The sequence below is a fragment of the Astatotilapia calliptera genome, chromosome 16 (genome assembly GCF_964374335.1).
Source record: "Astatotilapia calliptera chromosome 16, fAstCal68.1, whole genome shotgun sequence".
Taxonomy (NCBI): Eukaryota; Metazoa; Chordata; class Actinopteri; order Cichliformes; family Cichlidae; genus Astatotilapia; species Astatotilapia calliptera.
In genome coordinates this window covers 8,673,867-8,696,817 of record NC_137437.1, presented here as the reverse complement: position 1 = coordinate 8,696,817, position 22,951 = coordinate 8,673,867, and the positions used below count along the sequence as shown (strand labels likewise).

The window sequence follows — 22,951 nt, the reverse complement described above, 5'->3', positions numbered from 1 at the left end:
GGCAAAGGCGGTGTTCCGTGCCGCCAGTGCCGCGCGAACATCTCCGTTAATCCAGGGTTTTTGATTTGGGAAGGATTTGACTGTTCTGGATGGGACGACATCTTCCACGCATTTCCTGATAAATCCACAGACTGAGTCTGTGTATTCATCAATGTCCCTAGCAGCCACGTGAAACATTTCCCAGTCCGCGTGATCAAAACAGTCCCGCAGCGCAGACTCCGATTGGTCCGTCCAACAGTGCACTGCCCTCCGGGTCGGAGCTTCCTGTTTCAGCTTCTGCCTGTAGGCGGGCAGGAGCAGGATGGAGCAGTGATCTGATTGGCCGAATGGGGCACGGGGGAGGGCTTTGTACGCATCCCGGAAAGAGGTGTAACAGTGGTCGAGTTGCCGGTTTCCACGTGTGTTGAAAAGGATGTGTTGATGGAGTTTTGGTGAGACTTTCTTCAGGTTTCCCTTATTAAAGTCTCCGGCTGTGATAAACGCTGCCTCTGGGTGTGCGGTTTCCTCGCTGCTGATCGCGCTGTACAGTTCCCTGAGTGCACGGTCAGTGTCGGCTTGTGGGGGAATGTAAACAGCCGTAATAATCACTGCTGTAAATTCCCTCGGTAGCCAGAATGGCCGGCACTTAATCATCAGGTACTCCAGGTCCGGTGAGCAGAAGGATTTGACCGGGTGCACGTTCGCATAATCACACCAGCTGTTGTTGATCATGAAACACACACCACCGCCTCTGCTTTTCCCAGTAAGATCCTGTGACCTGTCCGCGCGGTGCACAGAGAACCCCGGCAGTTGTATTGCGGAGTCCGGTACTTTGTCCGATAGCCAGGTTTCTGTGAGGCAGATCACGCAGCAGTCCGGCATCTCTCGCTGGAATGAGATCCGTGCCCGAAGCTCGCACAGCTTGTTCTCCAGAGACTGCATATTAGCCAGTAATAAACTGGGTAACGGTGGTCTGTAAGTGCGCCGTCTCAGTCGAACCAGAACGCCAGATCTTCTCCCTCTGCGTCGGCGTTTGCGGCCTCCAGGGCCAGAGAACAAAGGCGTCTCAGGTGAGATGAATGGGGGGTCTGCAAACGGAGCGTCCGTGTTGCAAAACTTGAACTCCGGAAAGTTATAAGAAAGACCGTCTTTTATGTCCAGTAAGGTTTGTCGGTCGTACACAAGGAGACAAGTGCTGCTCGTGAAAAAATAAAGGAAAAGTAAAATTAAACACAGAAGAAAGCCGTTGCTTGGGGGAGCTCGCGACGAGGCTGCCATACTGCCATACTCGGCGCCATCTTCGGAATACGTTACTCACATTGGGTAACTTGACAGAATACGTTACTAACTACATTTTAGGCCATGCATTCTGTAATCTGTAGTGGAATACATTTTTAAAGTAACCTTCCCAACACTGTCTGGCAGTTTCAATGCATTGGAGTGCAAAGCATATGGAGGGTGGTCAGATCAGCCCAGCGTATCAATAGGTCTGAACTGCCAGCCAGAAGCTCTACAGGAAGCACTGAAGGGGAATGGCCTGGATCTGATCTGCAGGAGCTGCAGCTCACTGATGGAGATACAAAATAAAGCTGAGCTTTGTTTTCCAGAACTCCTCAACAGTTCCTGCAGGAGGATGACGCTTTACTGGTCCAAAGCTGTACTCCTGTACATTGAGGTGTTCTGCATCTCTCTGATCACTGCTGCTCTAAACCTTCTGGTCATCATCTCAGTCTCCCACTTAAGGCATGAATTAACTTGTTACTTAAAACTACAGTTTTAAATTAACATATGTAAAAACTTAGACTTACATCAGTGGAATTAGCTAAGAAAAAAAAGAAGTGCAATAGTATAGTGCTGCAGCACTTCCTAGAAAATAAAATCTATATCAAAGGTGAGAAATGCGATTCAGTCTCTTTTCTTGGTTTCATAGAGAAATGGCCGATTAAGGCAGATCCAGCTACAGTGTAGGCAGTGTTGCCTGGCCCGTACCGGTAACTCGGAAGCATCTCCAGTGCTTGGGCTTTCTTGGTTTTGTTCTTGTTGTTGTTTGTTCTTCTCTTCCCTCAGGAATGAGAAAGAAAAATGCATCCTTGTGCCTTTTTCTCCAATTGTCTGTGTGAACAAAATTATAATGCTCTGGATGAATAGAGAGAATTGCTGGAAGGAGCTGAGAAACCTTTTGTTGTTTGGATGGACCATTAAAATCCTTTAGTGCCGTTGCTAAGCAACTCCATGCTCATTAAGCCAAGTGGATCCTGTTCTTTACTAGATTTAATCTTGCTTTTGCCTACAGACCTGGATCTGAACCTCTGACGGCACCTAGTGCTCCAATCCTTCTGGTCCATCACCCATCATCAGCTCACTAATCTGGGAGATGGAAAGAAACTTGTTGAAAATGCTCAGCAGGATGAGTCTGACCCAGGAAAAAAGATCACTTAACTGTATTTTTGTTCCCTCCAGTGTTTATTCCCAGATTATACATTGGGCCCATACTGTCAAGTCAAGTTCAGCTGTCACCCTGGTAATAATGAAAGAACCCGAGGAAAGAGAGAAACAAAATCCAGTCTCCTGGGCAGCCTCCTGGGCTGCCCCTCCTGGGCAACCAGGAGGGGCAGCCCAGCCCAAGCAGAGAAGCCCAGACCTCCCTTTCCCCAGCCACCTCCTCAAGCTTGTCCGGGGGAACACCAAGGCCTTCCCAGGCCAGCCAAGAGATATAATCTCTCCAGCATGTCCTGGGCCTCCCCAGAAAACCTCACCCAGGAGGCGCCCAGGAAGCATCTTTGTCAGATCTCTGAACCACCTCAACTGGCTCCTTTCGATGTGAAGGAGCAGCGGCTCTACTCTGAGCCCCTCCCGAATGGCCGAACTTCTCACCCTATCTCTAAGGGACAGGCCCGCCACCCTTTGGAGGAAGCCCATTTCTGCCGCTTGTATCTGCGATCTTGTTCTTTCAGTCACTAACCACAGCTCATGGCCATAGGTGACGGTAGGGGCGTAGATCGTCCGCATCGCTGCAGCCGCTGCACCAATCCGTTTAAGACATAATATAATAATAACCAATATCATGAATTCCAGATGAATGAAAAATTACTGATCATTAATTGATTGCATAAGACAGTGAATGTATAGTGTAGTGAGAAAAAGGAGGGACAGGGATTTTGTGTGTGTCGTGTGTGTATGTCTGTGGGTGGTAGTGAAATAAATCACGTCTGTGAGAAAACATTCTGACAGCTGCAGCTCTCTGACGATGGAGATATAGAAAGCAGCTTTGTTTTCTGAATCCAAGCCTGAGCTGGAGCTTTTTAATATTTATGGGTCACCTGCTCAGCATGTCAGCACCCTGCATTCTGTTTTTATTCCCATTTTACTTTTTTAACTTTTTAAAGGGAAGAGCAGGCTGTACCTGCTGCAGAGACTCAGGTCTTTTGGAGTGAAGGGCCCAATCCTGAAGAGCTTCTATGACTCTGTGGTGGCCTCAGCCATATTTTACGGTGTGGTCTGCTGGGGCGGCAACATCTCTGCTGGGGACAGGAAGAGACTGAACAGGCTGATCCGGAGGGCCAGCTCTGTTCTAGGATGCCCTCTGGACCCAGTGGAGGTGGTGAGTGACAGGAGAATGGTGGCTAAGCTGTCATCCCTGTTGGACAACATCTCCCACCCCATGCAGGAGACTCTGACAGCACTGAGCAGCTCCTTCAGTGGCATGCTGCGGCACCCACGATGCAGGATGGAGAGATTTTGCAGGTCTTTCCTCCCCACTGCTGTCAGACTCCACAACAAAGACTCCGCAACTGACCAAACACATACATCCACATATGTTCAATAGCAATTGTGCAATACTCTTTTTCTGACAACATTGTATTTTACTCAGTTGTATATAGCATTTCTATTCTGTTTTATTCTATTGTGGCCAGTATTTTATTTTATTTAATCCTATAGTGTACAGTTGTGTAGAGTATCTTATTCTTATTGTTATCCTATTCCAGTCTCTCTAATTTTGCTATGTAACTTTGCACTGCCCACTTTCTGCTGTAATAAAACAAATTTCCCACATGTGAGACTAATAAAGCTTATCTTATGTTATCTTATGTTATCTTATGTTATCTTATCTTATCTTGCTGTGCAAGAAACTGCACAATGACAATAAAAAACTCTGAGTCTCTCTTATCAATTGATTCAGAATTCCATTTCTGATTACTGATTCTGGCACAACGCTGTAGATAGTTAAATTAAAAACTCTATCGGTCTTTTAACATTATCTGAATTATGGTGGTAATTGAAGTTTCTCTGCTAAGTCAGTTTTACACATATGTTACAAAAGCATCATATGACACCGTATGATGGGAATGTTGTTGCAACAACAAATATCTGATCAACACTATCTTGATTATATATATAAAACCAACATCAGCATTGAGGAATTATTATATTTTTTCAAGGCAAAAATTTTTTTTTTGGTCATTACCAGAATAAATAAATATTAATTGTGATAACTATGTTTGGATGAGAAACTAGGGCTTCAGTGAATGAGTGAAAAGTAAAAGAGGTTGTGTGGACAAAAGGAGGAAGGATATCATTCTCCAGGGAGCACAACAGTGGATGGGAGGTATGGTAGAAGGAGATAAATTTGCTGTATGACAGAAAGTTCTGTCCAGACAGCTGCAGGAACCTGATGATGGAGATCCAGATGCATCCAGAGGCAGAGCTCTGTTTTCCAGAGCTACCGAACAGTTCCTGCTGGAAGCCGACACTTCACTGGTCCAAAACGGTGCTCCTGAACGTTGGGCTTTCGTCCATCTCTGTGATCACTGCTGCTCTTAATCTGCTCATCATCATCTCAGTCTACCACTTCAGGCAGAGATTAACCTTTCAGATGAAACTAAAGTTCAACTTTTAGAAAATAATGTTACATTGACATCATATTCTTCAGTAATGTTTGAATTATGTCAAGATGAATGTCCTGTGTGTACCTAATCATAACTGTATAGTTTTATTTCCTTAATTGCACCATGCCTCAGCAATGGAACATTTCCATTGAAGACATTTGACATGATTAATGGGTAATTTGTAATTTTCTGTCTCCCTGCAGGCAGCTCCACACTCCCAGTAACATCCTCCTCCTCTCTCTGGCTGTCTCTGACTTTTTTGTGGGTTTTCTGTTGCTGCCGGTAGAAATCTTCAAAAACACGGCCTGCTGGGTATTTGGTGATCTCATGTGTTCACTTTATATTTATCTGAGCGGCATTCTTATGAATGCTTCAATTGAAATTATTGTTTTTATATCAGTTGACCGCTATGTGGCTATTTGTGACCCTCTGCATTACCCCACCAGAATCACTGTGACACGAGTCAAACTCAGTGTTTGTCTGTGTTGGTTTTATGCTATTTTCTACATGAGTCTTTACACAAAGGATGTCTTGATAAAGCCAGGCAGGTATGCTTCCTGCTATGGAGAGTGTGTGTTTTTTATTGAAGATATAACTGGAACTGTTGACATTGTTTTATGTTTTTTTGTTCCAGTTATTATCATCATTGTTCTGTATACAAGAGTATTTGTAGTGGCAGTGTCTCAGGCCCGTGCCATGCGCTCTCATGTTACAGCTGTCACACTTCAGCGTTCATTGAATCAATCAAACAAATCTGAGCTGAAAGCAGCCAGGAACCTTGGAGTTCTTGTAATTGTGTTCCTGGCAAGTATTTGCCCATTTTACTTCTACTCTCTTGTTGACGGCAATGTGGTCAAAGCTTCATCTGCGACTTTTTTGATCATTGTTTATTTTAACTCTTGTTTAAACCCACTGATCTATACCCTGTTTTACCCCTGGTTTAGAAATGCTGTTAAACTTATTATCACCCTGCAGATATTCAAGCATAACAGTAGTGAAGCCAACATACTATAGAGACAATGTGGAGGAACCTGACTGAAATCTGCAGAAATATTTTTTTCAGTAAATTGATGTGTCCAAAATCTGGAAATATAAAATTGTTTTTTAAAATGATGAACATATAGATGTGTCAGTTTCCAGTAAGAAATGAAAGTTGTTTAAATGGTTAGGTAAACATGAAGAGCATTCATCTTATGTAACTTTCTGTTTTAAAGAAATAATGAAATCACCTTTTACTGTGTTGCTTAAACAGACAATGAATTCTGACTGCCTTGTCATTTCACCTCTTCAACTGTCTTTTGTTTTTAACATCACAAACAGTTTTTGATAGTAGACAAGAAGACCATCATGTTAACATACTAATAATTATTTTAACATGTAATTTCTAAAAAACATTTTGAATCATGTACTTAGCCACTCATGTTGATCAGCCTTCTTTTCAGATTTAGGAATCTCTCTTCTATATGGAGAGCCAGGAGTAACAAAATGAGTGAATTAAATTAAATGTTTCAGGGACAGTTCTGCCCCTACGTTTGTCTTTAAGAATTTATTCTATCAGTCAGCATCAATCTTCAAACTCAGGGGGCGAGTTTAACGCTAATCAAGTCAAAATCATTGTTTTGGCCTGGTGGCCATTGTTTTAGTTTTCATTCTCAGCTCAAACAACGGACATGTGGAAACTAACTGAATTGTACTTTGAAAAACCCTGTTTGTGTCTCACCAAATACACTTTTAATTTTTATACCAGAGAATATTTACAAATAATAATAAAAAGTGAGTGAGTACATTTCAACATTTTCAGCAATCACTCACAATCCTGGCACTGCCATGGTATCTGTAGTCTGCATTTACCACATGTGTATCTGTTGCAGTGAACACATCGCACAGTGGCATGATTGTTCTTGCATTTGTGTGTTTGTGTCCCAAACTTGTCAGGTTTACTTGCAATATACTGCAGGAAACAGCACCGAGTCTTTGATGGGAAAAGCTGTTCATCAACGGTGATATGTAGACCAGGGTTGTAGCACGTGATGCAGTTGGTGACAAATGATCCCCACACACTGGAAATTGCAGCGAACTTTGCTCGATCACTGCGGGTGGACTTGTCATCAAAGCGTAGGTGTTGCATGATGTCTTGGAAGCGGTTTCGTGCCATAGTTCCAATTATCTGTGGGTTTCCCAGGTTTGCTGACCAGCAGTCATTTAGAGATGGAACCCTGGTAACCCCCCGCAAGATGCATGGCCAGACTAGACTGTCAAAAGATACATGCGAAAAATAAAAAGTAATATTAACTGGCACCATAGAAAAATCGTGAACTGGTTCTTGTAGAAAACCGGTACCCAGCATCCAATTTTTTGAATTTGCTAGTCTGCTTGTTTATCCATCCGATTTCAGGTTGTGTGCCAGAGGAGGGAAATGGCATTGCAGTATATAGTGTGGATATGGACATAACTTTTATTTTTATTGCACAACACCGCGATGGTAAAGTGGAGGAATTAATTTTTCTTGGTGTAATTAACATACTGCATTACTTTTAGGGAAACGCATTCAGTGTAATGTGTGTAATAATTACTTTTTCTGAGTAGCGATCCGAACACTGATCACAACAAACATGCAACAACATTGTATCAATGTAATGTCTTTCATATGCAGCTTAGCAATGGTGGTCATTGTCAAAGTGAATCAATGAGGAATCGAATCAGTAAGTGATATCAATAATAGAATCAGAATTACTAAATTCTTATCCATTCCCATTCCTTGTTCACAGTACTCAAATGGACTCCACAGTCACCAGATCTCAATCCAGTAGAGCACCTTAGATGGGAAATGTGCATCATGGATATTCGCTGACAAATCTACTGCAACTGTGTAATGCTATCATGTCAAAGTCTAAGGAATCTTTCCATCATCTTGCTGAAAATTAAGGCAGTTCTGAAGGCACAAAGCCCGTAAATATGTGTACAAATGGTTGGTTTTTTGTACTGTTTTTATCAATAAATCTCAGCAACAAAGGACATACACCCATGTGTGTTGATTTCTCCCTAAGATGGCAAACTGAAACACTCCAAGTTGGTGACTTTTGGAGATTTATTTCCCTGGATGATTGAGAATGCATCAAGATGAAACACAAAAGGAAGTGCACAGCTTTTAGCAGCTCCCCCACGCCCTCAATCACACACCCCCACTCCCCTCCCTCCAGAATTCCCAGGTAACGACCTAATATACATATGAATGACTAGCCAATTTAGCTTCCACTTGGCTGAAGCTAAAGCTTAGCTAAAAGCCTACCAGCCATTTGGCTGCTATCGGGTTTTATAGGTAGAAAGGTAGAAGCCTGGGGATGCTAGTTTAATCTTTAGATATCTGGTTGGTTTGTCAAGACAGAGGCTATTTGCACTGGAATCACTGATCCTACCACTGGGACCAGGGTAACACACAAAGCTGGATATCAGCTCTCCGAGTTAACCCAGGGTTTCCCCGCGCGGTCACATGAAAGTGTCGGCATCATCAAACTAATAGACATCTACAAATCGAATTCACTGGTCATGTGTTCTTTTACAGTAAATGATCCTTATTACTGCCAACTATTCCAGAGATGTGAAAATCTACAGCATAAAGAACATAAAAATATACCAGTCAAACACAATACAGTTGTAAAACAGATGAACGCTTCCGTTTTTTGCAGATCAAAGTGGAATGAATGTGATTGGTTGAACAATCGCATGCTGTGTGTTCTGTGTTATTTGAATTTCCATCCGTGTTAAAGATTCAGCAGCAAATTCAAATCAAGTATAATAACATTTATAGGCTAAATTTAATAAATGACCAAATACAGGCATGTTCCTGTGATAATGCGCCGCACTGTTTGGTGATTTATAATCAAAATGATCAAACCTGCTCTGACAATTTGCATTTTTATTCCCTCAGCTGCAGATTTGCTGCTGTTTAACCCTTTAAGACCTACCATAGAACCAAGTCCGCCAGAGCTTATATTATATTTTTACATGCTGTGGAGCCATTTTTGGGAGCATTTCAAGTTGCTATACATCAATACAACCATTATAGCCCAGATTTTAATAATATGTATTCATTAAGTGCATAGTAATTACATAAATTGCAAAAAAGTGCAATAAACTACAAAAAAATTGAAAATCGTTTTTGATTTTTTAACATATATTTGTAGTTAGAGAAATTTAAGAGTCTTATCCCTCAAAACTGTAAATACAAAAAAGTTGCACAAAATAGTTTCCCACCACAGGAAATTTATTTTGAGTGTCTTCATAGTTTTATTTTTGAAATACACCAATTTTTATACACTGCAGGAAAAATGAAAATAAATATTATACTGCAAATTTGCAAAAAAGCAGCATATGCATCAAAATAAAGTATTTCCAGCAGTGCAATATGAGTCCTAAGAATCCCAGAAACGACACAGAAAGTCATAAAGTCAAAGATAACTTTTAAAAAGAGCAGTATAGGCCCTGATGCCCTGATCGCAAAAAAGACTACATTTCCGCGAAAATGACGTCACTTCCGGTTTCGGGCAGGTAATGGCGGAAATGCAAAAGTTCGCGCTGACGTCTATTCCAACGTAGGAAGTGTTTTGAACAGCTGATCAGATCGGTAAAGCGTGTTTCTGGAATATTATGTTTTTGTTCCTGCAAGCGCTTTTTATGCAGTTTTTGCAAAGCTTTATGTGGAAGGAAACCGTGACCTAGGACAAGCTGATGGCATCAGATGTAAGTACAACTCCTCCGGTTTCATATGCAAAAAAATTTTTGCGCTAGCTTACGTGGTTGCAGTGCTACTGGGATTTAAAAATAGTTACGCATAACAGAGCGTTCCCGCTCCGATCGGCTCTAAAGGGTTAAAAGTTTGAGAGCAAATATTAGATATAAAAACAAACGTCAAATATGGGTTCAGTCTACGCCAGTGTTGCCAACTTAGCAACTTAGCTGCTGTCAGAGCGGGAAATGTTCACCCCTACCCTAAATCAATGTACTAAAATACATAATTCTAATGACACAGTCACTAACTACTTCGTCCACTCTGTGCCCCTCTCTGTGATATATAGCTAAACATCTAGCTAGCTAGCTCATGATCTCTCAGTCTAAACTGTACACTCAAAATACAGAAAAGAGTTGGAATCAAACCCTGAATTTAAGGGGTGGTTGAAGTGGTTTATTGGAGATGATTCACGTGCATACTGCCCGTGTTGCAAGGCTAATTTCTACGTCAAACTGAGTGATGTGAAAAAACACATGACAACTCAAAAACATACTCAAAAGGAAAAGCGTTATAACAGTTCCACCCAAAACAAGTTGCCATTTATGATTTTAAAAAACTGACTCGGCAAAAAAGGCAGAGGCCACCGCAGCATTAGCTATCGCTGAACACTGTTCCACGCTGGCATGTGATCATATCGGAGAGGGATGTAGAGCTGCTTTCTCAGACTCCACTGCTGCTACCCATTTAAAAAAGCACGGGATAAAGCGCACAGAAATGATCAATGGTTATATCCCGTTTATCGTCTCCAAAGGAGAGCAGTCACTCTGAGAGAAACACAAGCTCCAGCAGCTCTGCACTCAGGGAACAAACTACATTTACTTATTTTGTGCAGCATATTGCGCCGACATTATGTTATATGGGACAGCAGCTGCCCACTTAAACTGTGGCTACCACCAGGTAGCGTGTGCGTGCTTCCTGAATCAGCAGCAGGTGTTAAACAGCTGACAGGTGAACAGGATGTGTGCAGGTACACTGAAGGTCTGTTGAGCTGATCCATGGTATGGAAGAAAATGGAACACCGGGGCTGTGAGCTCGGTACACTCTGTAAGCTGACTGTTAGTGAAGCTAGCGACATCTCCGAAAACATTGGAGCACTTTTGCAAACATGTTCTACGTTGACAACCTGACCAGATACACAGCAAATCCAGCATGTCCAAATTAACACTGTCGGATTTGATTTTAACACTATTAAAGTGTCTATATGGGTCCACACCAGAGAGTGTTAATTTAACTCTTTTTGGAGAGTTGGTACCTTAACTCTGATTTAGTGTTAAACACCAAATCTGTCTGGAGTTGATAATTTAACACTTGGTGTTAAGAGTTTATATATTAACTCTCAAAGAGTATTTTAGTTTAACTACGTAAGAGTTATATTCTAATTCATTCTAAAAAGCGGGAATTTTACTGTTCTGAACTTCTAGAAATTTCTTTTGGAAATAAACATTTACTAAAAAGATGCAATGGTTTTTGAAAAACATCTATTCTGAGCTGTGCACCACAATTTCAAAACATTTTCTGAAAGATGTAACAGTATACATGTTCTCACTTTCATTAGAATTTTGTTTATCAAAAGGTCTGGTAAATGCAAATAACAGCATTCTCATCACTTATTTCTTCAATACAATATGCATGTCCTTCATTCATCCCTTTGTGGAACTTCAACGCACTTCAGCTCTCCCCCATATTCCATCTTCACAAGCATATCCTGTGCGGAGATTGAATAAAAATTTGTTGACACTAATTAATGGCACAAATAATCCAGTAAACAATTGCAGCACAGAAAAAAACAAAGGAATCCTCTTTGAGCCATTATTTGTGTAAAGTATTTTCCCAAAAGACAAAGACACAGGCAACAGGTAATACTGAACTAAATGTAAAACCTCAACCTTTTTAATTTTTACCTAAACCATGTGCACAAAACTCTGGAGGGATCTAAATGCTAACTTAGAATCCAGTCAGGACGTCTGCTACTGCTGTTTGCTCGTTTTTTTTTCGTTTTTATGGGCGATCGTTTTCAGGCTTCAAGTAGCACCATTATACCAACATTTCACATTCTAGACATTGTTTTAGGTGTATTTGACCAAAGGTTTGACTGAAAATTCACATGCAAGCTTTTTTTCCAAGGCTGTGGTATTTGCCTGCAAACAATACCTTTCAGCTAGCTAAAACAGAATGTTATGCTATCACCGAGCAACATGGCTAATGCCTTTCACACAGCTTTGTCTCAACTCCAAAGAGCCACAGAAGTAAAAGCTCATAATAATAATTGAAACAATCTTTGAAAAAATGACTTACCAAGCATGGCAAACAACTCAAATATGTAGAGCAAAATATTCTGAAATGGCTTCACTTCAGCTTCGATTGGAGCCGTGCTGGGGGCGGAGTCTGTGAATTTACTCTATTGGTGTCAAAGCCCCTGTAGGAGTTCAGAGTTAAGAGGTCAAGAGTTAATGTTTCCATTGTAACACCTCCAGATTTGACAGAGAAACACTCATTTTTAACACTCAATTTTAACTACTATCATTTTACACCTCAGAGTTACATTAAAAGAATGTGACTCTACTTAGAGTAAAATTAACTCTACTTTTTCAAGAAGACTATTAACACCAAAACATTTAACACTTTTGAATTTGCTGTGTATGTTAAGATTATGTCACTACATTCTCAGATAAAACATTATTAAAAGTGTAGTTGGTGTAAAAGTTTATTGCTGCTTGTGATTAGAAATGCATTCTGGGATACCCGGCTGCCCCAAGTCCATACTAACACCAGTTCATAGCAATCGATTATCTACACAGTAAAAAATGGAGTGTCAATATTTCAGAGTAAACCTATTTTAACCTAGATAGAGTATTTACAACTCTATGAGGAGTAAACCAGCTCTAACATCAGAGTTAAAAGTCAGTGTAAAGTTTGTTAGTCACGCAGTGAAGACTTCACTCCACACAGTGTTGATTATTACCAGTCCGCAGGCGTGTGTGGCCTCAGAGCTCTAATGCGCATGGAATTTTCTCCGAAGAGCTGCCACAGTCAGGTAAGTGAAGTTAACATTCTCATACTGGTAACATTGTTTAAAAGGTATTTTTAAACTAAGTAGCTCTTTATAGTTTCACTGATGTCGAGTGAGGACATGTTAGCAGCATTTACCCATAGGTTTAATGGCATTCCAGTAGCTACATGCTAGCAGTTGCTAAAAGTTAAGATGTTCGTTATCATCCAACACAAAAAGAAAAAGAGGGAAACAGCTAAACATGAGAGGTTTTTGGACAAAGTTTGTATTTTTTCCATTGTTTAAGCACTGCTTCCAGCTAAGAGTGATACCATATATGCCCCATAGCTGCAGAAAAGGCTAACATTGTTATCTTTTTACAAAAAACCAGCTGAATATGAGAGGTTTTTGGACCAATTTTGTGTTCTCCATTCTTTAAGCACCGGTTTGAGCACCGTTTGAGCACCGGCACCGTTTCAAAAGTACCGGTTTGGCACCGGTATCAGATAAAACCTAAACGATACCCATCCCTACTTGAGATACAATTTAGGCTTAGATATATGAAAAGTGAGATTTGCATTATTGGAATTAGCAGTGAATAAATGAAGTGAAATAGAAATATATCTTTGGTTCAATCATAACTGCTAAGTTGATTAAGCTTCATTTTGTCGTAATAAAGAAGCAATTTCACTAAATACATTTTGACATGATTAAAACATGACATGATGATGAAAGATTTTTAATTTTGTGATTATGCTTAGTTGTAGCTTCATTTAAAGGAAGAAGAGCTTGTGAATTGGAACCAACACAGGAAGAGAGATTGAAGCCATATGTGTAGAGGAATGCGGTGACATACGATACTACCTCCTGTTTTAAACAGACAAGCTGGTGCTCTCCCTCTCTTTCTCTCCTTTTATGGGAATGTCTGAATTTCTATACATACAAAGTTGCCTCCTTTTTCAGCAGATAAGCGAAAGGTTTTCTCCTTTTAAGGAAAAATGATCAGTTCCATACATGCCACTCCTACTGCTGTGGAAACTTGCTTTAAGTATAAATAAAGGATGTTCTGAATGCCCTGGGCGGTTTTTCTGTGTCACATCTGTTGAGCAGTGACTGCCCATGCGCATGTAAAAAATAGATATCTGAGTTGTGAATTTCTCCTCACATTTTCTTGGTCCTCCGAGCCGGAGGAGGAAGCATCGGTCGCTGTGTCCTGGCGTCGTGGAAACTGCACTGAAAGTCTGTCGACAGCCTCTTCGGAATGAAAGTCCAGAGACGTGAAATTCGGGTTCTGGCCAGTGTTATTAAGTGGTCCACGGCGCTGGGATCCAGTGGCTGACTTTCAACATAGCCAGAGAATCTTGGGAAGGTAAAGAAACCACTCACTTACACTCACGTAAAACGAATTTAGAAGTAATCCACCGAAAGGATTTTCAAAATAAAAGAATGAGTCTGATCCACTGCACGGATCTGTAAAAAGAGGACTAATCCGCCGAAAGGATTTTAAAATTGGGAACTTTTAGGACTGACCTGCCGAAAGGGTCTGCGGAACTGTGTAAATGTCTGTATATATGTTTGTGTTTTCTGTGTGTTGAGAGTGAATTGATTTGAACAGCACAATACACTGCTGAATCACTCTCATTGTTATTGTCATTTTATTTCCTGTCAGTAGCTGAAGTAGTGGTGACAAAAGAGAATGGTTGAGTTCCGCCTCATAAAACTGACACCGCTCCACTAAATAGAGTGGAGTAGAAGGGCGTAGTCAGTAACCACTCTTTAAGTCTAATACCAGAGAAATCTCTGCAGTTCTGTTTTAATGGGTAATCAGCCCACTAAGTTTACTGTTGACGAACAGTGGTTAGAAAAAAAATGTCCAGGCGCCGGACAAATTAGTGTGCAAAGATGGAGAAATCCTAAAAAGACCAAATGTTCCACCTGGGAAGGAAAATGTAGCCCATCTGCACTATCACAACTTAAAGGAGCATTACTGAAAGAACTAGGAGAGACAAAAGGTTTAAAGAAAAAAGGAAAACGCACGCAAGAATTTGAATATTTCCAAGTATGGAAGCGAGAGGCAGATAGACGATGTGAGAATAAACAAAAGAAACAAGAAAAGAAAAAAGAAAAAGCAGAAGTATCATACCCCCCACCATATGCGCCCCTCCCTGGAGCAGCATCAATACTGAAGCCAACCCCCACTCCTGCTGCTGTGAAGCCAACCCCCACTTCCGCTGCTGCACGGCCAACCCCCACTCCCGCTGCTGCGACCCCCCTTAAACTATCCTGTGATCTGTTTAGACCTCAATCTGGTCTTTATGCAGAGGCACAAAACATGTTAGATGAAATGGCACTCGGCGAAAATCCACAGGAAAAAATAGGAAAAGATCGTTACGGACGAGATATGGGAGGTGATGTCGATCCACCTGCTCCTCCCGGCATTTTTCCTATGATAGCAGTACCAAACCCCAGATACGGCCAACTCACAGGGAAAGGTGAAGCAGGTGGAGAGGCACAACGTGATAATAACCCAACTACATTCGTGTTTCGGCCGTGGTCACAAAAAGATAGGCAAAATGTGTTAAAAGACGTTCCCCCTCTTAATGAAGGTTTCATACCCTGGAGAGATGCGGTAGAAATGATCAGAAGACAGTGGTATTTAAATGGTCATGAAATGCTCCAAGTAATACAAGACATACTAGGTTTAAAAATGGGAACGGTTAGGGGAGATTTCACAGGTAGCGCCGCTGATGGAACGCCCTTAACACCTGTAAGTCAAGACCTAGAAACCGCCGTCGCAAATTTATATGATCGCATCAGAGTACGATTAGCTCCAAGGGCTGACTATGGCAAAATTGGCGAAGTGAAACAAAAAGAAAATGAAACAGCGTCCGATTTTTTAGATCGCCTGCGTCCGGTTTTTAGGCAACATTCAGGAATGGATTATAATGAAGGTCCCGACGGTCCTTACCAACAGCAGCTAACAAATGCATTCCTGAATGGCCTGCTACCCTCAGTGAAATCCCACGTTGAAAAACACTGGGTCACAATGAATACGGGACCACTAGCCGACGCATTGCAACATGCCGAGCACGCTCTCCGTGTAATAAAGAAAAAAACTGCAAGAACAGGTATTTTCACATTAGATCCAGAAACAGGGTTTATCGCATTCTCAGGAGGATTTAGAGGTAACAGACAGGGACAGAGGAGAGGAAATAGAGGCAGAGGAAGAGGAGGATTTAGAGGAAAGGGCCAGAGATACGTAGGACAGACAGACTTACGCGAAAGAAGTGAAGAAAGAGATAATACGTGCTGGAATTGTGGCAAGGAAGGGCATTTCGCCAGAGATTACAGACATAAAACAGACAAACGGCAATATTTAAATGAATGACTAAATGAGAAAAAGCCTAATGAAAATGACAAAAGTATTTAATGTCCATCAATTAGTTTCTGAAGTAGAAGGCAAACCTACGCTGACAGTATATGTGAATGGCAAGCCAGTGCAGATGTTATGTGATACAGGAGCTTGTAAAACCGTTTTGAACAAAAAACCACAGGAAGTACAATTCTCAGAAGATACTTTAATAGTAAAATCAGCATCAGGTCATACTACAGTGCAACGACTGACAAAACCTTTATTTTTAGTATTAAGAGACAGCGGCAGATCATGCAAAAATCAGTGCATCTATGACCCGTCATGCCCCGTGAATCTGTTAGGAAGAGACGCACTAAAAAAGCTAAAGATAGGAGTAGTGCCAGGAGAACAAGGCATGCATGCAGAACTAATGCTAAATGATGAAGAAATAGAAAGCATCAAACCACGCCCAAATGGTTGTAAAGCGGGACCAGAGCCCCATTACTACTAGACCCTAGATCTTCCCTCATTAGAGCCATTACAACAAAAAGCCAAAATGTATTTGCCACCTACATCTGTTGTACTTCCTTATACAGAGTATCACAACACACTGCAATATAAATTAAGCCCAGGCCCAGATTCTCAATATGATGAACAAATCCACAGACTAGGCCCACAACGTTTAACACTGTAGCATTTCTATGTCACAAAAAGTGGAAATGCAGTGTGCTCAGTGATACAGAGCGAGAAAATTCAGGAAATAAACAGGATGCCAAACCCACATGTGTCAGTGGCTCATAATGATAACACAGACTGGAGAGATTTAGGGCGGGTCCTCAGAAGTGTAGAAACTGACAGATATGAGAAAACAGGGGAAGCTCAGGAAGGATGGCTACAAGGCAGAAGGACAGAATGCATGCGTTACACATTAGGATGGGTAATGACAACAATACCCACAACTCATCTATCGGACGGTGCAAACGTCTGTATGACACAGAATGATAATGAGTGACATTCATTAACAATAGAAAAGTACCCAGAGCTAGAGCAATTGCCTGATGAGTTATGGTCTTCAGGTTCGACCGACGTAGGTTTAATAAAAAATGCAGATCAAATAAAAGTGGAAACAACTACTTCACACAGACCTGTAAAACCACAATATCCATTATCTAAAGAAGCTATGGAAGGCATTAAACCTGTAATCGCGGATATGGAACAAGCAGGAATTTTAATCAAATCACATAAAGTATCATGTAACACTCCCATTTTTCCAATAAAAAAGGCGAATACAGGAAAGTTTCGTTTGGTACATGACCTTCGTGCTATTAATAGCATTACAAAAACAGTACCACCAGTGGTGGCCAATCCACATACAATATTAAATCAAGTGACACCAAAAGAACAGTGGTTCTCAGGGATTGACCTTTTCTGTGCCCCTGCACCCTGACTCACAGCATCTTTTTGGGTTCACGTTTAATGGTGAAAGATACACATACACAAGGCTACCACAAGGGTTTCAAAATAGCCCAACATTGTATGCCGAAGCATTGAAACAATCTATGTCACTGTGTACATTACCTGCACCGGGACAATATCTGCTTTACGTAGATGACATCCTGGTAACAGGACACACACAGGAGCAATGCAAAGTGAACACCTTAACTGTGTTAAAACATTTGGCTGAACAGGGGCACAAGGTTTCGCAACACAAACTGCAATTGTGGAGCCCAAAGGTTACATACTTAGGGCATACACTCACGGGAGAAGGAAAGAAACTACTAGATAGTAGAAAAGTGACTGTGCAAAATGCCCCAAAACCTTTAACAAAGCAGCAAATGATGAGTTTCTTGGGTCTCTGCAATTTCTGCAGGACCTGGATTCCAAATTATGCAGCTGAAGTTCAGCCATTACAAGACGTGATTTATGGAAAAAACTTAGCATTAAAGCATAAAATACAGTGGACTCCAGAGGCAGAGAGGGCATTTATAGATTTAAAAAATGCATTACAAACAAACACTGTACTCGCTCTACCAGACTATGACAAACCATTCTACCTGCATGTACTGTAGATGGTGGAGCAGGGTACATGAAAGCTGTGTTAACCCAAGCTTTTGGCGAAAAACAACGCCCGTTGGCGTTTTATTCCAGTAAATTAGACTGTTGACACAGGATTACCTACATGTGTACAAGCTTGTGCAGCAGCTGCAGAAGCAGTAAAAAAGTCAGCTGACATTGTACTAGGTCATACTCTAATAATTAGAGTACCGCATGCAGTAACCTCTATTCTGTTGCAAGAAAACTTATCATATCTGACTCATGCAAGACAACTATCCTATGTTGGCATTTTGTTATCACAGTCACATATACAGATTGAAAAATGCGGCCAGCTAAACCCAAGCACACTTTTAGCTACGCCAGGACAGGGTGACCCACACTGTTTTATAGAAAAGCTTGATGAAGACACCAAACCACGTGCTGACATCCACAGCACGCCACAACCTGGTTTCAGCGATATTTTTGTAGATGGTTCAGCATCTAAAAGTAGCACTGGCCAAAACTGCGTAGGTTATGCAGTAACTACAGCAGACAGTGTGATTGAAGCAAAACCTCTTACACCCTCACACTCAGCACAGAGTGCAGAACTGAAAGCAGTTATAAGAGCATGTGAACTACACAAAGGCCAATCTATAAATATTCACACTGATAGCCAGTATGTTTTCTCAGCAAGTACACCATTTTGCGAGAATTTGGCAAAATAGAGGTATGGTCACATCCACAGGTAACCCAGTACAACATGGGGACCTACTGAAGACTCTACTGGAAGTGATCACCTTGCCAAAACAATTGGCACTTTGTAAATGTGCGGCACATCAAAAAGACAACTCTGTTGTCACAAAAGGAAATAACTTTGCAGACCAAACAGCAAAGCAGGCTGCACAACAAACGATAACGCTTCTAACATCCGAACGTTGTACACAAATACCACTTGACGTACTAAGAGATGAACAAAAAGCTGCAACAACCACTGAACAGAACAAGTGGCTGAAATGTAGAGCACAACTAAAAGATGATTTAATGGTTTGTGATGGAAAACCAATATTACCAAAGTCTCTACACAAAACAGCAGCCTTAGTGACCCATGGTATAACGCATGTGTCAACAGGAGGGATGTTAAAGATAATTAATACACATTTCTACACTATAAATTTTGAAACTTCAGCAAAAGAATTTGTAAGAACATGTCTAATCTGTCAAAAACACAATTCACAAGGAAATTTAAGACCTAAGAGAGGCCAGTTCCCCACACCACCTCATCCATTTCATACCATCCACATGGATTTTATTGAACTGAATGAATGTCAAGGATCAAAATATGCTTTAGTGATTATAGATGTGTTTTCAAACTGGCCAGAGATATACCCAGTAAAAAGGAATGATGCAATCTCCGTTGCAAAATGTTTATGTAATCATTTCATTCCCACTTATGGCATTCCTTCATTGATTAGATCTGACAATGGCACACATTTTGTCAACGAAGTTATCAGAAAAGTTTCAGAAGTATTAGATTTTAACATTAAAAATCATTGTGCATACCATCCTCAGAGTGCAGGATTAGTAGAAAGAACTAACGGCACTATAAAACAAAGACTGAGGAAATGCATGGAAAAAACAAAAAGACCATGGCCAGAATGCATAGGTCTAGTAAAAATGTGGATGAGACTAACTCAGGGCTCCCAAAAATTGACACCATTTGAAATAATTCATGGGAGACCTTTTCCACTACCAATAACAAGGGAACCAATAGATAAATCTGTTAGAGAGATAACTTTAGCAGAATGGATGGTAAAGCTACTAAAAAACAAGGACATTGTGTTGAACAATAAACTGCCTTGTGATTCCTCTCCAATCTCTTGCAGATTAAAGCCAGGCGATTGGGTCCTTATACGAGTACTCCAGAGAAAGAATTGGAACTCACCCCGGTGGGAAGGTCCATACCAAGTACTCCTAACGACGCCAACAGCTTGCAAAATCGCTGAGAGGCCCTCTTGGATCCACCAGAGCCATTGCAAAAAAGTGGAAGTGAGTGACAGCACAACCTAAAGACACCACCACCCCAACTCTTTGGTGATCTACAGGTGAAGGGAGGGCTGATCGGGTATATCCCGCCTTCTACTTCTCGCCTGTAGTCTACTCACCAGAGTAAATCGGTGTGTCTGGTCATCATAAAGATTATTCTGTTTACCACCTTGGCCCTGCTACTTACAACATGGACTCTGATGCACTTAAAGGATCAAGAAGCCAACTTGCATAGAAGGGCATGGACATATGACAACTCACACTTGGCTGAAGTGACACAGGACCACATCCATCCCTGGATGAACAACGCCTGGTATAGATAATATATAATCGCACAGAAGGCAAAGATTGTTATATATGCTCACACATGCCTGCTACAACACAGCATGCTACATTATATGGCAGACCTATGAACATGACTCAAGTGACATGCGCAGCAAGCTTTGCCAGTCTAGGTTATCAATATTCAGGAATTGTCTTAAACCACAGCGACCCCCTGACTATTGGACTTCGAGATGGCACCTGTGACCAATTCTTTTGGGTTAACTTGAAGGTTAAACAAAGACATGAAGCACTGCATTTCCCGGTATTCCTAGACAATCCAATAAAATGGGAGCATATGAGATGTTATCGCCAGATGATAGGAACCATCGATTTAGGGACCACCAGGAACTGTGTAGGAACGTAAACACATGCACTTGGTGGCCCAGTGAAGAACAACGGTCCATCTAACGTACCGTTATTGGGTACAGGGAATGGCATGGTTATGTGGACAGCATGCCTATTTCGTACTCCCAGAGCAGTGGATAGGCACATGTGCCCCTATATTCATCTCTGACCACACATTCAAGATAACGGCAATCAAGAGCTTCCAATCTACGAGAAGGAAGCGAGAAGCCCAGCAAGTGGAGCCACATGATTCCGTGTGGGGCACTGACGTACTGAAAGAATTTAAAACATGGACTGCTGGACAAAAGATTGCCCATGCAATATTTCCATGGATTGGAGTTGGAAAACATGCCCTGCGTATTGAAACTCTAGATTATCGTTTTGGGCTGTTTTTATATGCATCGACCACCATCAACAACGAGCAAAATCAGGAAATTGATGCCATAAGAATAACTGTTATGCAACACAGAGTTGCTCTGGACATGATCTTGGCAGAAAAGGGTGGACTGTGTGTTTTGTTCAATACAACTTGTTGCACATATATTCCAGACAATGTGCATTCTGATAATATGACAAATGCTCTACAATTACTTAGAAATGTTCAACAGGCACAGGTAACCGATTGGGCAAATTCACAAAGTAATTGGTGGGATTGGTTTATGAGCGGCTCATGGAGAACATTGATGTTTAAGGTTTTGATGTTTTTTGGCCTAATACTTATCATGTTTTGTATCTGTACTACATGCATTATCCCCTGTGTAAGAGGAATTGTATCAAGAATGATATTTCAATCTCTTGTTGCATATGTCACTGTGCCAGATGAGGAAGAAGGAGAAGACGATGAGTATGAAACTAATGTGATGAATGATTATGTTTGAATGATACACATTTTATGACGACCAGACCGAAAGCACTCACAATGTAGGGTCTGTGTCTGAAACACATTGATGTATCTCTTTAATTTCAGCTACAAACAGGAGGGAATGGTGAAAGATTTTTAATTTTGTGATTATGCTTAGTTGTAGCTTCATTTAAAGGAAGAAGAGCTTGCGAATTGGAACCAACACAGGAAGAGAGATTGAAGCCATATGTGTAGAGGAATGCGGTGACATATGATACTACCTCCTGTTTTAAACAGACAAGCTGGTGCTCTCCCTCTCTTTCTCTCCTTTCATGGGAATGTCTGAATTTCTATACATACAAAGTTACCTCCTTTTTCAGCAGATAAGCGAAAGGTTTTCTCCTTTTAAGGAAAAATGATCAGTTCCATACATGCCACTCCTACTGCTGTGGAAACTTGCTTAAGTATAAATAAAGGATGTTCTGAATGCCCTGGGCGGTTTTTCTGTGTCACATCTGTTGAGCAGTGACCGCCCATGCGCATGTAAAAAATAGATATCTGAGTTGTGAGTTTCTTTATCTTCTAACAATTTCTCCTCACACATGACCTCAACTATCTCATTGTTATCATCTCAGTCTCCCTTCAGGCAGAGAACAACTTCTTAGCTGACACTACTGTTGAAGTTTTTGAAATTTTAATCCTATGATTTATTTCATTTGATTTAATGGTGAATGAACAGGCACATTCTTGATTTTAACCATGATTGTAAAGTTGTATTTTCCTAGATTGAATCATGGACATATTAATGGAAATGATTAATATTATATATATTCTTTTGTGTCTCCCTCCAGGCAGCTTCGCACACCCACTAACATCCTCCTCCTCTCTCTGGCTGTCTCAGATGTTTTTGTGGGTCTCCTGTTACTGCCATTAGAAATATTTAGAAGTACAACCTGCTGGGTACTTGGTGATCTTATGTGTTTACTTTATATTTATATGACCAGCAACATTGTCTGTGCTTCAATAGGGAACATAGTTCTCATCTCAGTTGACCGTTATGTGGCGATTTGTGACCCTCTGCATTACCCCACCAGAATGACTGTGGCGAGAGTCAAATTTAGTGTTTGTCTGTGTTGGTTTTATGCTGTTTTCTACTGCAGTCTCTACATGAAGGATATCCTAGTTGAACCAGGCAGGTATAATTCCTGCTATGGAGAGTGTGTGTTTGTCATTAATGATATTGCAGGGATTTTTGACCTAGTTTTCTCTTTTTTTGCTCCAGTTATTATCATCACAGTTGTTTATATTTGAGTGTTTGTGGTGGCTGTGTCTCAGGCTCGAGCCATGCGGTCTCATGTCACTGAATCAA

The 22,951-nt window shown here is 41.1% G+C and overlaps 1 protein-coding gene and 1 long non-coding RNA gene across 2 annotated transcripts; both read left to right on the top strand.

The window, feature by feature from the left end:
• The first annotated feature begins 1,612 nt into the window (after positions 1–1,612).
• LOC113008534 (trace amine-associated receptor 13c-like) lies at positions 1,613–5,879 on the top strand. The gene is made up of 3 exons (XM_026146004.2): positions 1,613–1,722; positions 4,639–4,833; positions 5,069–5,879. Exons 1-3 carry the CDS (start codon positions 1,613–1,615, stop codon positions 5,877–5,879), a joined length of 1,116 nt encoding a protein of 371 aa, XP_026001789.2.
• A 7,496-nt stretch (positions 5,880–13,375) lies between these two features.
• On the top strand, positions 13,376–22,137 carry LOC145421135 (uncharacterized). Its single transcript, XR_013902439.1, has 2 exons — positions 13,376–14,012; positions 19,913–22,137. It is a non-coding gene; the product is annotated as an uncharacterized LOC145421135 (long non-coding RNA).
• The last annotated feature ends 814 nt before the right edge of the window (positions 22,138–22,951 follow it).